The following is a 15,827-nucleotide window of genomic DNA, read 5'->3' as shown; positions in this document are numbered from 1 at the left end:
TCCCACTTCTCTAGCATAATTGGTTTCCCTAAATCTTGTCCCCACTGAATCATTGTTCCTTTTGTTAATTCCTCCTTAGTTTCCCATTCCAACAATAATTCATATAACTTTTTTATATATTTATTTTCACCCTTGATTAATATCTTATCTAATTCTGAAATTTCCTTATTGAAGCCATTTTTTTTAATCTTTTTGAAATTTTTGATTTATCTGAAAATATTGCAGCCAACTAGTCAAGAATGATTTCACTTCTTTGTACTCTTTTAGCAGCAGCTAAAAAAGCCAATGCAATTCTGGGCTGCATCAATAGGAGTATAGCATCTAGATCAAGGGAAGTAATAGTACCACTGTATTCTGCTCTGGTCAGACCTCACCTGGAGTACTGTGTCCAGTTCTGGGCACCACAGTTTAAGAAGGATACTGACAAGCTGGAACGTGTCCAGAAGAGGAGGGAGAGGAGGGAGAAAGGTTGTTTTCTGCTGCTCCAGAGAAGCGGACACGGAGCAATGGATTCAAACTACAAGAAAGAAGATTCCACCTAAACATTAGGAAGAACTTCCTGACAGTAAGAGCTGTTTGGCAGTGGAATTTGCTACCAAGGAGTGTGGTGGAGTCTCCTTCTTTGGAGGTCTTTAAGCAGAGGCTTGACAGGCATATGTCAAGAATGCTTTGATGGTGTTTCCTGCTCAGCAGGGGGTTGGACTGGATGACCCTTGTGGTCTCTTCCAACTCTATGATTCTATGATAATTTTAAATCCCCATCAACCTCCTCCAGCAGAGTTTTATACGGTGGCCAACTTGTTCCCATGTTTCGCCTTTTAACAGACACTGCTTCCACTGCTGATTTGCCTTACCGCAGTACAACACAATCAATTCTAAAAGTAGAAATAAAAAGCAACTTTCAATTTTTCTAAAGTCCTTTGGAGACAAGCGTGCCAGACAGGTACACCACTGCTCTTATGAATTGAATTGGTCAGGTTTAATCATCCCACCCTTAGAGATTTATTAAACATGTTGTGACCACAGTGAATGCTATTTTTAACTGATACTTTTAAAATATACTCAGATGTAAACTAGACACATTTGTCATATTGATGTAACATCCTATCGAAACCTCTCTGTGTAACTTCTACCCAGGTATGCCTTTAAAAAAGAGGATTGTTTGACTTTGATGTAGTTTTATTAGATGTTGCTAAAATTATTTCATTAGATGATAGTAGGCAATTATCGAAATTAATGTAGAAGTTGAAGTGTAGGTATTTGGGGCATATAGTTTTTTCCTTTCATGAAGTTTTCTGTGAACTGCCCTGAGACCTCTGGGTATACGGCAGTATATAAATTCAATTAATAATAATAATAATAATAATAATAATAATAATAATAAAGTTGCAGATTTTGTGGAATGCAGTCTTGCTTTTCTTCAATAATTCAGAAAGCATAGGGGGGGGGGAAATTACCTCCTTCAAAGGAGAATTTGGGAATAAATATCCCTTCTTTGGAGCATCTCTCTCTCTCATTTGGCCTATGTAATATTTTGCTTCCTGCCCAATTCTAGCCTTACTGATTCAGGCAATTATGATTTGCTTAAGGTTTAGTCAAGGTTTCTCAGCCTTAACAATATTTCAGATTTGTACTGCTAACATATTATACTGTTTTTATGTCATTAACCTCATTTATCTCATTTTCTGTAGTGCTCAATTAAGTTCCACCAAGTAAAGGAAATGCATTTGCTATGTGCCTGAAGACTCATCCTTGAACACTGAATTTTCTGTGTTGATATGTAGGGGGGCGAATTTCATCGTAAAGGGAACTGAGATGAGAAAGTGGATTTCTGCTTTGTAGAAATCGAGCTTACATTTCCCCTCTGAACAAAGCAAAACTGTCACGCTGCCCGCTCTCCTCTCCCCCTTTTTCTTCAAAAATGCTTTGCTGACACTAATGCAGCAGAAGACACTCGCTTTGCGGAAGAGGATCATCTCTCAAAGTGAGACATTCTGGGTTAGATGGCCAGGGAGAGTTGCCTGCACCAACATGTTTCCACAGGGACTAGAAATTGTTTTAAAAGATAGTTAAAAGATCGAGATTCATAAAGTTAAGGACTTGCAGCCATTTTGAACTTTTTGTTATGGCATTCTTTAAAACATGAGTCTCGCTTCTTCGTTCAGTCTGAGGATAGTAGAGCCTACAGACAGGGACGTAGCAAGGGGGGTGCGATGGGAGTGTGCCACCCCTGGAGGGGGGTGGCACTCGGCGCGCCCGTCCCTGGCCCACCCCTCGCCTCCGCACGCAGCCCAAGCGGGACTGAAGCAAAGCGCCAAGCGGGTGAGCGAGCAAGCCACTCAGTGCGCGCTTTGCCTCCATCCCACTTGGGCTGCGGGTGGAAGCGAGGGGCGGACCAGCGCTGCCGGCAACCTGCTAGTAGCACACTTGCACAGCGTTGCTACGTGGTGACACCGCGCCCCTGGGGTGTGTTATGTTTGCCACTCCGAGTGCTGGAGCGGCTTCGTTCGCCACTGCATACAGACAATTTGGGCTACAAGGGATCTTGTGAGCTTGGATTTTGCATGTGTTGTTTTGCTTCTTTGGTTAAAACACACTGAAACATAACGGTCATGGCCCACTGTAGCACCTCAGGGAGATGCATGGCTGGTAGTTGACATTTTATTGGCCAGAGAAACACCTACAGCAGCTCCCACAGGGCAACTTTTTCTGCACGGAAGCCACTGCTGCTCATTTCTCTTCAAGCCCCTCCTGGTTCTAGGAGATGGTGGAGCAGGGGAAGGTGGGGAGTCAACTGGCCCATCCCTTGGCTGAACAGTTTCTTCTTCCTCCACCTCATCCTGCCCCAACTCTTCTTCCTCCTCCTCCTCCTGGTCTGGCTGCTGCCTGTCGGGTGGCTCCCAGCCCCATAAATCAGTGGCTCCCTCTCCCGGGTCAGCCTCCTGGCCCCCTGCCCCCACCACATTCACAATCCCTGACATCTGTTCTCTGAGGAAGAAGCGGCCATCTTGTCCTTCACCTCAGCCAACAATGGCCACTGCCCCTCACTCCATTCCATGGACAGAAAGCAATTGGATCAGCCATTGAATGACTTTAGAACACTGGCAGTGGAGCCCTGTCCTCTCCTCACATGAGGGAAATGGCCTTAGGGGACTCAGGCAGGCTGTTTCCAAAGGGGTAGCCATATTGGTTTGTTGAAGCAAAAACAGCAAGTGTCCAAGTGTCCCTATTTTCCAGGGATGTCCCTGATTTAGAGAAGCTGCCCTGGTTTCTAATTTGATCCTGGAACGTCCTGCTTTTCCTTAGGATGTCCCTATTTTCATTGGAGAAATGTTGGAGGGTATGGAGTTATCTGACCCCTGAGCCGTATGAACGCAATCTTGTATAGGGAAGTTACGGTATTTTAAAATGTTCAATGTTTTATTATGTTTTTATATTTATTGGTAGCTGCCCAGAGTGGCTGGGACAACCCAGTAAAATGTATAGGGTTATAAATAGTAAAATTATCATTATGGAATGGGACGTCCCTATTTTCACCGGAGAAATGTTGGAGGGTATGCCAAGGGTTTCATGACATCTTAAAAGAGGAGAGTAGCTAGTGGGGATCCTTAAGAGGAACGGTCAGGAATAGCCGCCACCACTGAACTTCCCCCAATATGCACACCCTCAGCATCTGCAACCTGAGGCAGCTGCTTCACACTGGCTAATAGTAGAGCTGGTCCTGTTAGACTAGGCCAGGAAAATGGCAACACCCAGTGACATAACATGGAGCAAGCCTCCCGGATGATAAAATAGAAGTTGGGTGGCTTTGTGGATCCCCATGCCCAAGTAGCCAGTCCTTCCAATTTCATCATTCTGGGGGTAGCGCTAACATTGATCTATGGGCCTGATCTATCCAGACCTAAATGAATGCCACTTGAAATGTCATTCCCTCCCGAAACAGGTTGCATCATTTTGACCCACCATTGTCAACCACAAACAGAGTGGTAAATTGTGGGAGGGGTGGTTTAGTTCTGTCCTAATCCCATTGTATAGTAGTATTTCACCTCAGCCTCCCCAAAGCAAGTTATGCTTCAGAAAGTTTGGACTACAACACCCATCAGTTCTAGCTAGCATGGCCAATGGCCAGGAATGATGGGGAATGAAGTCCAAAACATCTGGAAGGCATCAGTTTGAGGAAGGCTGTAGGATCTTCCAGATGTCCTTTTTATTGAGCATTCACATCTGAGCTCATATTGGGGCATCTGCAAATGTTTTGGGGTGGTCATACTGCTTCATTTGCAATAGGCATGGGCTCCATACCTTTCTCATAAAGCCCTGCAGCTTTTTCGTAACACGCATGGGTGTGTGTGTTGCTAACTTTTGTCCCATTACAGAGCAAGAGTGACCTTCCAGATGGCAATAATAACTGAGTGGATGGCCCAGTATAAATCTCCCACTCATGCATTATTATTGTGTCAATGACATGCTGCAGAATACACCCACAGAAGACACCAGTCTGGTGGGGAGTCAAGACAATTCACAATATTTCTTATGGGAAACTGAAAGCTGATTAGTTAGGGTGGCCATATTTCAAAAGGAGAAAATGTATGGTTTCTTCTCCAAAAGAAAAAAAAAAGCTACGCTATCGACATGGGCTGCCATAGATCTGGATTTTCTGGACATTTCTAAAATATTTAGAGTGACCATGCGGAAGCTGCGTTGATTATAACACAAATGTCTTGGCAGTGGCAAGGAGATTAATTTAACCAATTAGTTTATTTCATGAAACCTTATACTGTACACCCGATTCTAATAAAACCTCAAAGCGGTTTGCAAAGAGATAAAACAATAAAACCAGGAAACAATTACAGCCGTGCTTTAAGATATGCAAGAGTTAAAATACTAAAACAGATTAAAATTTCCTCGACTTTCTATTTAACAAATGTGGAGGCTCCAGTCTAGCTGGATGCCCTCCTTCAGTTTGAGTGTGTATGAGGGAAAGAAAATTCTGAAATAGATGGTGCATGGTACTTGTGATATAGAGCTAACTCTTGTTCCTAAAGGGGTATTATGCTGACATTCAGATTATTTCACTTAGGGTTTTTTAAAATGTCTTTTGGTGTGGAAACCTGTATAATTCTCCAGATGCTCTATCAAGCACTTAGTCATAATATTCTAGGTTTCCAAGACATGACTTGAGAGTCCACAGAAGCTTGCACAAACTGCTATCCCTGCAGACACATCTGTACAGCTGTTTGCTGCTAAATGGACTTTCCCCCTTCTGCCTCAAGAGCTTTGGACAGAACCCTCTGGGTGTCATCCGCAGCACCCAATATGCATTTCTGCAGCATGAAGTAGGTGCGAAGAAGTGAAACCCCTCCGGACAGAAGGCAGCCAAAGATGGGGAAATGCTCCCAGCGGTGATATTCATAAGCCATCACTGAGAGTCCCACCAAGTCTGGCAGCACCCATAAAATGGCAGAGAACATTCCCAGGGACTGCATTGCTGCTTTAAGGGCTGTGCTTGTCTTTCCAACACGCTGGGCCAGAGCTGCAAGGGATCGATCATTCAGGCCAAAGTCTAGGAAGCACCAGGAGCGGAACTTACTAAAAAGAAACATGGGAAGAAGGAAAGGAACTGGGCTTCCAAGAGTTACCAGCAAGCAAAGCCTACTGGTCCAAATCTTCTCCTTCACAGAGGCTTTCTTTTTCTCTAAGATAGGCAGACAGATGCTAGGGAAGCGGTGCAGAAAGACTTGCCTCTTCAGCCGCAAGAGATCGTTCTTCAGCGTTTCCTGCAGGAGGGGGAAATCAAAGCGGTTGGCTTCCCAGTTGGAGACGATGAAGACATGTGGGTCCCTCACTCCTTCTCTTACCAAGCACTCTTTGCTGTCCTCCTGGATGTGCAAGAGGACCTTCTCTTCATTGTAGTCGGATGGCTGTTGCCTCTTGGCGGCCGACAGGTCCAGGTCTGCTTTGGTGCGCACAAAGTAGAAATTTTTGGCCATATCTTGGATCTCATGGACCAGGTCAGAATGGGTGGAGCGGAAGCGTTGGGAGCCGACGATGAAGAAGAAATCAAACTGATTTAAATCAGCCTTCTTCTCAGATTTGTCCTCCCCAAAAGTTGGCGTACCCTTTCCGGGGTGGTCCCAAAGGATCACTTGCGGAAGTGTCGGGTGTGGGTAATCCTTGACTTGCAATGTCGTCATCTGTATGCCGGTCGCAGCGGCACGCGGGTCATCAGCATGAAGACCCAACATGGCATTGATGAAGGAAGACTTCCCGGAGCCGGGCTCTCCTACTACGGCAATGTTGAGTGGAGTGCTGTTGAAAAAGTGCAGTGGTTTTGCCAGCACGTGCGACACAGCATCTGCCAATTGGCCCTGAAAAATGGCTACCTCAAAGTCTTCAACCATTGTGGATCTAGGTGCACTGCAGAGAAAGGAAGTAGGAAAATGTTAAGCAACCGGCCTAACTAGAAGCATTCATTTATTTAACGAGAGTGGCATGCCCTCCATAAAATTTCCAGCGTCGGCCCTATTATTATAATTTGCCAATCAAAAAAGCTTTATAGGTAGAAGGTATGAATTGTGGGATGGAACACTGGGGCAGACAAGTCACAACAGTTCCTAGAGTGTCCACTAACAGGAACTCACCTGGAGGGACACCTGACTACAGGTCAGTTCCTGTTCCCTCAGACATGCAAATGAGTTGGATTAGACAAAAGCCCTAGCCTGCAATCTCTCTCTCTCTTAGATACTTCCTCCTTCGATGGGAACACATCTTCAGAGAATCTCTAGTTAGCATGGTTCTCACTCTAGGCCTGCAGCCAAGAGTGAGACCAAATGGAGTCTTACTTTACTAAGTAGTCTCTAGATGTATGTCACTCTGCTGATATTGGAAGCTTGCTAACACAAGCTTGGATAGGATCTATCTAATAATATATCCTAATCCACATCCCTAACATTCCCATAAAGGGTTATTACGGCCCAGGACTGCGTATTTTTGTGTATTTTTGAAGGATTGCTTTGGATTGTGATTTTTGAACTGAGTAGGATTTTTTCAGTTAGAACTTCCTGGTAAGCACATGGTCTATTGTTATCCAGTGTGCCTAGGGGATTAGCTACCCCTCCCCTCCCTCAGAGTTTACAGCACTGAGAACTCAGAGGCAGTGAAGATTATTTTGCATTTTGAGATATTTTTAGAGTTTTTGACTTTGGAATTTTTGGCAAATTTTTGAATTTTGAGAAATTTTTAGAATTTTGAGATTCCAAGATGGCTTTTGCAGATTTTGATAGTGGAGTTAACCTAGGATTAATGGCTTTAGATGACCACAATTACGTATTTTGGAAACAACGCCTGATAGCATTTTTAGATGCAAGGAATGTTTTGGATGCCATTGAAAATCCTATGCCTACTGGCGAAGCAGAAGAGGATTTAGCAAAGATAGCAACTTGGAAACGCATGAACAGCGAGGCCAGACACATAATTTTGAGTGGACTTCGCAATAAGCATCTAACGTCAATTAATAGCAGAGATGATGCAGCGCAAATCTTAAAGGATATTGAGCGCAAGTATGGAGCATCTACAAAGAATGAATCCCGCCCCTTTCCACCAAAAGGCGAAAAGAAGGGGGGTCGTGGGCGTGCAATGATATTGCAAGAAAGAAATGTAGCTTTCCAGAGCTGTGAAGGAAAGCGCAATAAGTGGCTTCTGGACAGTGCAGCAAGCAGCCACTTCTGTTATAAAAGGGAATATTTCAATGAAATAGACAATAATAAACAGTCTGAGATTGAAATTGCTGATGGAAATGTTATAAAGTCAATAGGTGCAGGATCTTTGAACTTGAATTTCAAAGTGAACAATGAGTCTTTTGATACTACAGTGAGTAATGTTAAGTATGCACCAAAGCTGAACTGTAATCTAATAAGTGTGTCTAGCTTGGACAAGAAAGGTTTTGAAATTATATTTAAAAATGGACAATGCAATGTGATAAAAGATGGTGAAGTGTTTATTCAAGCCAAACTAATCAATGATGTGTATGAGATTGATATTTCAGAGAATGAGTCTGCAAGGGTTGCACAACCCAGCAGAAAGGATCAACCAGATCTGGAACTCTGGCACAAAAGGCTTGGACACAGGGACACCAACGTTATCCTGAAAATGCAGAAGGAAAATCTGGTAAAAGGTCTACAGGTAAAGAATTGCAGTACACCAATGCCAAACTGTACAACTTGCATAACTGAAAAGGCAGTCAAGCCTTCCTTCCCACGTTGTACAGAGAAGAGAAGCACAAAAGTCATGGACACTGTTCATACTGACCTATGTGGTCCGCTGAATGTACCTTCCCTAGGAAACAATAAGTACATTCTGATATTTATAGATGACTTCTCAAGATATAGTGTTGGATATTTTCTAGAAGAAAAGAGTCAGACACCGGAATTGTTCAAACTGTACTTAAACATGGTGAAGAACAAATTCCAGAGAGCTCCTTCCACCTTAATTTCGGATAATGGTGGAGAGTTTTGCTCACGGCAGATGAAGGCCATCATGGCACAAGAAGGCATAGCACATGTAACTACAGTTGCTTACACGCCTCAACAGAACTCCATTGCTGAGAGAAAGTTTAGGTCTATTATGGAGATGACAAGGTGCATGTTAAAAGAGGCCAACTTGTCACAGAAGCTATGGGGTGAAGCGGCGAATACGGCGATTTATTTGCAAAACAGATTGCCTACAAAGGGTGCAGAACGCACACCATTTGAACTTTGGCACGGGAGAGTCCCAAGTCTGCAGCACATACGTGTGTTTGGAAGTGTCTGTTATTACCATGTGCCCAAAGAGCGCAGACACAAGCTTGACTCCAGAGCAAAAGCAGGTATCCTGGTTGGATATGCTCCTGGAGGAAAGGGATATAGAGTTCTAGATCCAAAGAGTGGCAGAGTAGACCCATACCATGTGGTTCATTTTGATGAACTAGGAAAGTTTGATACAAAGAACACTGTTATTGACTGTTCTAGAGAGTCACCAGATGAAGAGTTTATAAGTTTTCCTTTAGCACAAGGAACTAATATACCTTCTAGTGTCACAACACCCCCTACAGGCGACACCCCAGAAGACGCAGAGGTCCAGACCCCTGGCGGCACCAGAGACGAAGAGGAGGAGCTGTACGTGGACATGCCAGCGTTGGAGGAGGATGAGGATGCTGATGCGGTTGCACAACCAGAGGTCAGATGCTCATCCAGAACCAACAAGGGTGTTCCGCCACTACGACTGTCCTACTTTGCAGGGTCGGCGTCTCCACCAGAACCTTCCACTTGGGAAGAGGTAGAGCAGATGCCAGCCACCAAAGCTAGTCTCTGGAGGAAAGCCGCGCAGGAGGAGATTGACGCACTGCACAAGAACAAGACCTGGACACTCACAGAATTACCTGCTGGTAAGAAAGCAATTGGGAGCAAATGGGTGTTCAAGGTTAAAAGGGGTTCAGAAGGGGAGGTGCAACGTTACAAAGCAAGACTAGTGGCACAAGGTTTTTCACAGCAATATGGCCACGACTATGACCAAGTCTTTGCACCGACAGTAAGATACAGTAGCGTAAGATTACTTTTAAGCATCGCAGCATCTAAAGGGATGGAGGTGAAACACATCGATATAGCTACTGCGTTTTTGCATGGGGAAATTTCTGAAGAAATTTACATGAAGCAGCCTAAAGGTTTTATAAAGCCAAATGAGGCACATTTGGTTTGCAAGCTTCAAAAGGGACTGTATGGTTTAAAACAAGCAGCCAGAGCCTGGAACTTGAAATTGCATGGAATGCTGGTGAAACTTGGGTACAAGCAAGGTGAAGCTGACAAGTGTTTGTACACTAAGCAGAGTAATGGACAATTTTCTTATATTCTTGCCTTCGTTGACGACCTTTTAATCGCAACGTCAAATGACAGGGATTATAAAAATGTAGTCCAGCACCTCAACAAGGAAGTGCAAGTGAAGGAATTAGGACCAGTTGAGTATTACCTCGGGATTCAAGTGGAAAGAGAACAGGATGGTTCATTTCTACTTAATCAGAAGCAAAAGATAATTGAACTGTTGGAGAGTATGCAATTGCAGGATGCGAAACCCGTCGACACCCCGATGGCTACAGACTTCTTAAAGAACCAAGAGGATTCGAAGCTGCTGCCAAACAACACAGAGTATCGTTCAGCGATTGGTAAACTTTTGTATTTAGTTACCACGTGCAGACCTGATTTAGCCAATGCAGTAGGGATTCTCAGCAGGAAAGTGAGTAGTCCCACTGAGCATGATTGGGTTGGTGTGAAGAGGGTGGTTCGATATCTTAAGGGTACAATGGATTGTAAATTAAAGTTACCAGCTGTCAGTGACCCTAAGCTCATTGGGTACACTGATGCTGACTGGGCGGGTGATAATTCTGATTATAAATCCACAAGCGGGCATGTCTTTATGTATGGGGGCGGAGCTATCACATGGGGCAGTTATAAACAGAAATGTATAGCTTTATCGTCTACAGAATCGGAATATGTTGCGGCTACAGAAGCGTGCAGAGAGATTTCCTGGCTGGACCAACTCCTAACAGACTTTGGCGTGGAGAGAAAGGAACCTATAAGCCTGCTGGAGGACAACCAAAGCTGTCTAAAGCTGGCGCAGAATGAGAAGTTCCTAGCACGCTCAAAACACATTGGGGTCAGGTACCACTACGTTCGCCAAATGATACAAGATGGACTTGTCGAACTGTCGTACTGCTGCACATCGGAGATGACAGCAGACATCCTAACAAAACCCCTGCCAAGACAGAGTTTCCAGAACCTGCGTGTCAAGCTGGGACTCTTGGGTGGTTGAATAAAGTTGCTTATGTTTTGTTTTGTATGTAATGAATGTTGTGAATTGCCTGAGAAGGGGTTTGTGGGATGGAACACTGGGGCAGACAAGTCACAACAGTTCCTAGAGTGTCCACTAACAGGAACTCACCTGGAGGGACACCTGACTACAGGTCAGTTCCTGTTCCCTCAGACATGCAAATGAGTTGGATTAGACAAAAGCCCTAGCCTGCAATCTCTCTCTCTCTTAGATACTTCCTCCTTCGATGGGAACACATCTTCAGAGAATCTCTAGTTAGCATGGTTCTCACTCTAGGCCTGCAGCCAAGAGTGAGACCAAATGGAGTCTTACTTTACTAAGTAGTCTCTAGATGTATATATACTTGTAACTTTTCTAAGCAAGCCTGCCTTTCTGAGATTATGCTGTAACTCAGGATGAAACTGTAAGTAAACTCTATCTTATTTTATAAACACTGTGTTGTGTATTTCTTTTAAGAGGGACAAAGGGGACCTTTGCCAGGAAGTGTAATATTGAACTATAAAGTGTAATATTGTTATAGAGATTCTAGCGAATCTAACGCACATGCTTTGCTGCGCACAAAAGGGGAATGTCACTCTGCTGATATTGGAAGCTTGCTAACACAAGCTTGGATAGGATCTATCTAATAATATATCCTAATCCACATCCCTAACATTCCCATATGAATCCCATCACATCCCATAATTCAGAAGGGAGTGCAAGGATAAAGTGCCCAAAGGTCATGGGATGTCAGGAGCTGGAGTCCGTGAGCAATAAAACACCTGTTGTCAGTGAAGTTAACTCTTTATTCAAAGAAAACCAAACAGGCGAAGTGAACACAGCAACTCTTCCCAGTATTTCTTGCCCCAAAGAAGCAGTTGTGAGGACTGTAGGTCCCCACCTCCCCTCACTTTCTGAGGCACCTTCTTCCCCAACAACCTGAGGTTCTTTCGTCTTGTCTCTCATTGCTCTGCCCTCTTCATTCCTCTTCGTGATCTGGGAGACCAGGGGGTAGGGAAACTGGTTACACCACAAGGGGGAGATTCCCTGGCTTCTTCAGCAACCTGCCTCTACACTTCCTCTTGATCCCTCTTCCACTTCTGTCTCTGATTCTGGACTGTTCTCTGCCACAGACTCTTCCTGCTCACTAAACCCTGTTGCCTCTTCAGCTTCCAACACCTCCCCCCCCCGTCTGCTTGAGTCCTCAGCTCCTATGACCAAGTACCTTCTTTCTGTGGCACCCCTGTGGGGCTCAGGAGCCCCTCACACCCTTTTTCAAACACCCCCCCTTGTGAAGTCTTCCCTCAGGGGTGGTGGGATAGGCCCCACCAGGGGCGCAGGTGAGGCGTGCCAAAGTCGGCTTTAAAAGGCTGCACTTGGATGGTCAAACCACAGCAGCCCGTAATGTAGAGGGCGCTGCAGGGAGGAAGCTGAGAAGTGGGGCCATAAGTGAGCGGGGCAAGGTGGGCTTTGTGCGCAAGGGGGGGAGAGTATTCTCCCTAAGGAGCAGCCCAAGTTTGCTCTTCTCTTTGGGGAGCGCTCCTGCTTCTCCAGCTTGGAAGGGGCATCAAGTGCGCATGCGAGAAAGCCACACACACACACACACACAGCCTCCCCCCTCCTTCTCCCCAACCTGTGGAAGGACCAGACACAAATTCCTCGAATCTTGATCCCTCAGCAAAGCTTTATCATTTTTTTCCATTCTCTCTCCCCCCCTCTGAAGTTTTTTTTGGGTGAGAAACTTTTCCTCATACTCGTGTCTGGAAATCACCTGGAGGGCTGCTGAGAGGTTTCTCTCTCAAGGTGTGTGTTGGGTATGCAGGCGAAGAGCAGCCTGGAAGGGAGGGCTGTGTGCACCAGTGGAGAGATCTGGGATCGCCAGTGGGGGGAGGGTCAAGGGAGGTGGGCTGGGGAGGTGGGCTGTGGGTTTTGTGTGTGTGTGACGAGAGAGAGAGAGAGAGAGAGAGAGAGAGAGAGAGAGTGTGTATACGACACCTCTGGCTCTGAGACCAGAAAGTTATCATTGTGGAACAATTCAGTAAGATATTGTTTGTATGTTCCATTTAGGCATATCTGTGTATTGTTTTACAACTGAATTACATTTTTAAAAAAACACCTGTCAACTCACATCAAAATGTCATTTTCTCTGCTGAAACCTTTTATTAAGAAATAATAAATTAAATACTGTATTTTCTGTGAAAGAATTCATTACAAGGTGAAGTATGTGAGGAATTGAATGCTTGTGGGGGGTGGGGTGGAGGAGAGACGGAAAGAAGAGCTCATTCGTCCGTGGCTAGGGGGCGCAATCTGAACGGTTCTGCCAGGAGCGACAGATCACTTAGATTAAGCTCTGCCTACTTCCAAATAGCTTCCCCCTCCCCTCTGTCAAACCCCCAAAAAGTAAAGAGGCAGGAGGCGAGAGGAGCAGGAGGGCAGCCTCGTACCGTAGCAGCTGCAGAAGCGGATGTCGAATGAACACGCGTCACCGCTGGAAAGGGAGACCCGCGTTGATTTCAGAGCAGTTACAGTACTTACAACTCTTATATGGTAGCACCAGCTCTGCTTGCTCCTTGGAGCTTTCATGTTATTTACTCCCTTTGCAGCGGGGAAGAAGGGCAGCCTTCTCAACATCATTATTCATAAGAGTGAAAATAAACGATTCTGCCGCCCCCTGTCTAGAAATGAGCTCAGAGTCTCCTTTAACTCAAACATGCTCAGAAAAAACCCAAAAAACCCACGGAAATCAGCAGAGCCCCAGGAGAAATGCTCACCTCGTTTCCTGCTGCCTGTCCGATTTTTATGCAGTAAAGCTCAGTTCCCTCTTCGGAGGCTTTGCTTGCTGGTCTCTGACCCTTTTCTTCGTCCAACTCTCTTTCTCTCTCTCGCTTTTATTCCCTCTCCCTCCTGGTCGTCGCACTACAAAAAGCAAACAAGAAAGCGAAAGTACGCGCGAAGGCGATACAGTATGCAATGAAGAGCGGGAGCCTCATTCCCCGCTAGAGGGAGCTCCAAGCAGCCTGATTGACAGCGGGGACGCTGCCCTTTCATGGGAAGGTCCCAAAGGATCACTTGTGAAACTTGAAGCATCAGAGATGATTAATCCTTTACCTCTGCGGTAGTTGCCTCTGTGTCAGTCTCAGCAGCTCCCGAGTTTTCTGCACTTAAGCCCCACATGGCACTGATTTCAAGGGGTTGAAATAGATGACCCTTGAGGTCCTTTCCGACTCTACAACATAGCTGCCAAGTTCTCCCTTTTTTTAAGGGAAATTCCCTTATGCTGAATAGGCTTCCTCGTGAGAAAAGGGAAAACTTGGCAGCTATGCTCTACAATTCTATGATTCTGTGACTTCCCAGAGTCCAGAGTCTCCTACTACGTATGTACTGCAGTGTAGATTGGAGTCTTTGCAAAGGACGGTAGAAATTTCAGGGAGGCGCGAAATGTTTTAGAGCCCGCAAAGAAGCAGGAAGGGTTCTATCGCCCGTCTCAACTGCTTTGAGGTTTTATTGCAATTAATCAGGACGTAAATCCTGCGAAATACACAATGTTCCATCATGATTTCTTCATAGCGTGGGCGCTTGCAGCTCATGATCTCATTTTAGCTGTCTCCATTGCATTAATTTATACACTGCCTTTTGAGGGAAATAATAATAACACAGTTATAATAGTAGTAGTAGTAGCAGCAATAATAATAATAATAATAATAATAATAATAATAATAATAATAATAGTCCTGATGAATTTTCATGGGAACTTTTTAAAAAAGGAAATAACCAACAGATAGGGAGATGTGAAGAGCTGAAATTAAATATTGGAAAAATGAGAAATTGAGAGAAACTGAAAATAATAAAAAAAATCCTTCAGTAGCACCTTAAAGACCAACTAAGTTTTTATTTTGGTATGAGCTTTCGTGTGCATGCACACTTCTTCAGATACACTGAAACAGACGTCACCAGACCCTTATGTATATTCAGAGGGTGGTGGGGGTGGTGGGAATGGGTGATGGGCTGATAGGAGTGGTAAACCTGTTGATGGCTGTTAACGACTGCTGATGACTGCAATAGGTCCTGCGGGGGGGAAAGCAAGGGCTGAGGTGCTAAAGAAAGCTTGATCATGCATAATGAGATAAGACTCCTATGTCTTTGTTCATCCCAGGTGGCTCCATGGTTTTAAGCTTGGTAATGAGTTCCAATTCAGCAACTTCTCTTTCCAGCATAGCTGCCAAGTTTTCCCTTTTCTCGCGAGGAAGCCTATTCAGCATAATGGAAAATCCCTGAAAAAAAGGGATAACTTGGCAGCTATGCTTTCCAGTCTGTTTCTGAAATTTTTCTGTAATAAAACAGCTGCTTTGAGATCTTGTATAGGATGTCCTGGGAGATTGAAGTGTTCTCCTACTGGTTTCTCTGTCTTGTGGTTCCTGATGTCAGATTTATGTCCATTTATTTATGTCAGATTTATGTCCATTCTCAAAGCAGCTGTTTTATTAAAGTAGCTGAGATGAGTGAGAGAGGGAGAGGAGCTGGGGAGAATGAGAACGACAGATATAGGAGCCAGCTCCTGGGGGCCAAGGTCTCTTTGCCCCCCCCAATAAAATATTGGGGGGGGGCTGCTCTCCACAAGGTGATGGGCATTGCCAGTCAAATGGTGTGATCTATAAGGTGAGGCAGGGTGTATCAGCCTCTCCCCATATTTTAAGTTGGCCCCCTAGCACCCAGTCTTGTTCCCTCTGTTGCTTGGCTCCCTCTCTGTCCCCAAGCCCGGAAGCAGAGCTGAGCTGCAATGGGTGAAAGAGGGAGAGGAGCTGGGGAGCATACGAGGAAGTGCCAGGCAGCAGCTGTGTTCCTGCCACTTTCTCACAAGGGCAAGGGCAATGCCCATCAACTTTTTTGGGAAGGGGTGCCCCTCAAATATGATTTTTGGAGGGGGAACACAAGGTGGTTAAGGTGGTTATCAAAGGCTGTCACAGGGGGAGGGGCCTACTCTGAAGCATGCT

At 45.0% G+C, this 15,827-nt stretch overlaps 1 protein-coding gene across 1 annotated transcript in view; it reads right to left on the bottom strand.

Moving 5' to 3' along the window:
• Positions 1-13,966, bottom strand: part of LOC118086965 (interferon-inducible GTPase 5) — a 159,488-nt gene extending 145,522 nt beyond the window's left edge. The window contains exons 1-2 of the mRNA XM_060275660.1: positions 13,608-13,966; positions 5,112-6,417 (exon numbers count right to left, since the gene is read on the bottom strand). Of these exons, the coding sequence (XP_060131643.1) occupies positions 5,244-6,401 (1,158 nt within the window). The 5' untranslated portion in view covers positions 6,402-6,417; positions 13,608-13,966 and the 3' untranslated portion in view covers positions 5,112-5,243. The remainder of the gene's footprint in view (positions 1-5,111; positions 6,418-13,607) is intronic.
• Positions 13,967-15,827: the final 1,861 nt, after the last annotated feature.

Source organism: Zootoca vivipara, chromosome 6 (genome assembly GCF_963506605.1).
Source record: "Zootoca vivipara chromosome 6, rZooViv1.1, whole genome shotgun sequence".
Taxonomy (NCBI): domain Eukaryota; kingdom Metazoa; phylum Chordata; class Lepidosauria; order Squamata; family Lacertidae; genus Zootoca; species Zootoca vivipara.
This window is presented reverse-complemented; position numbering and strand designations above follow the sequence as displayed.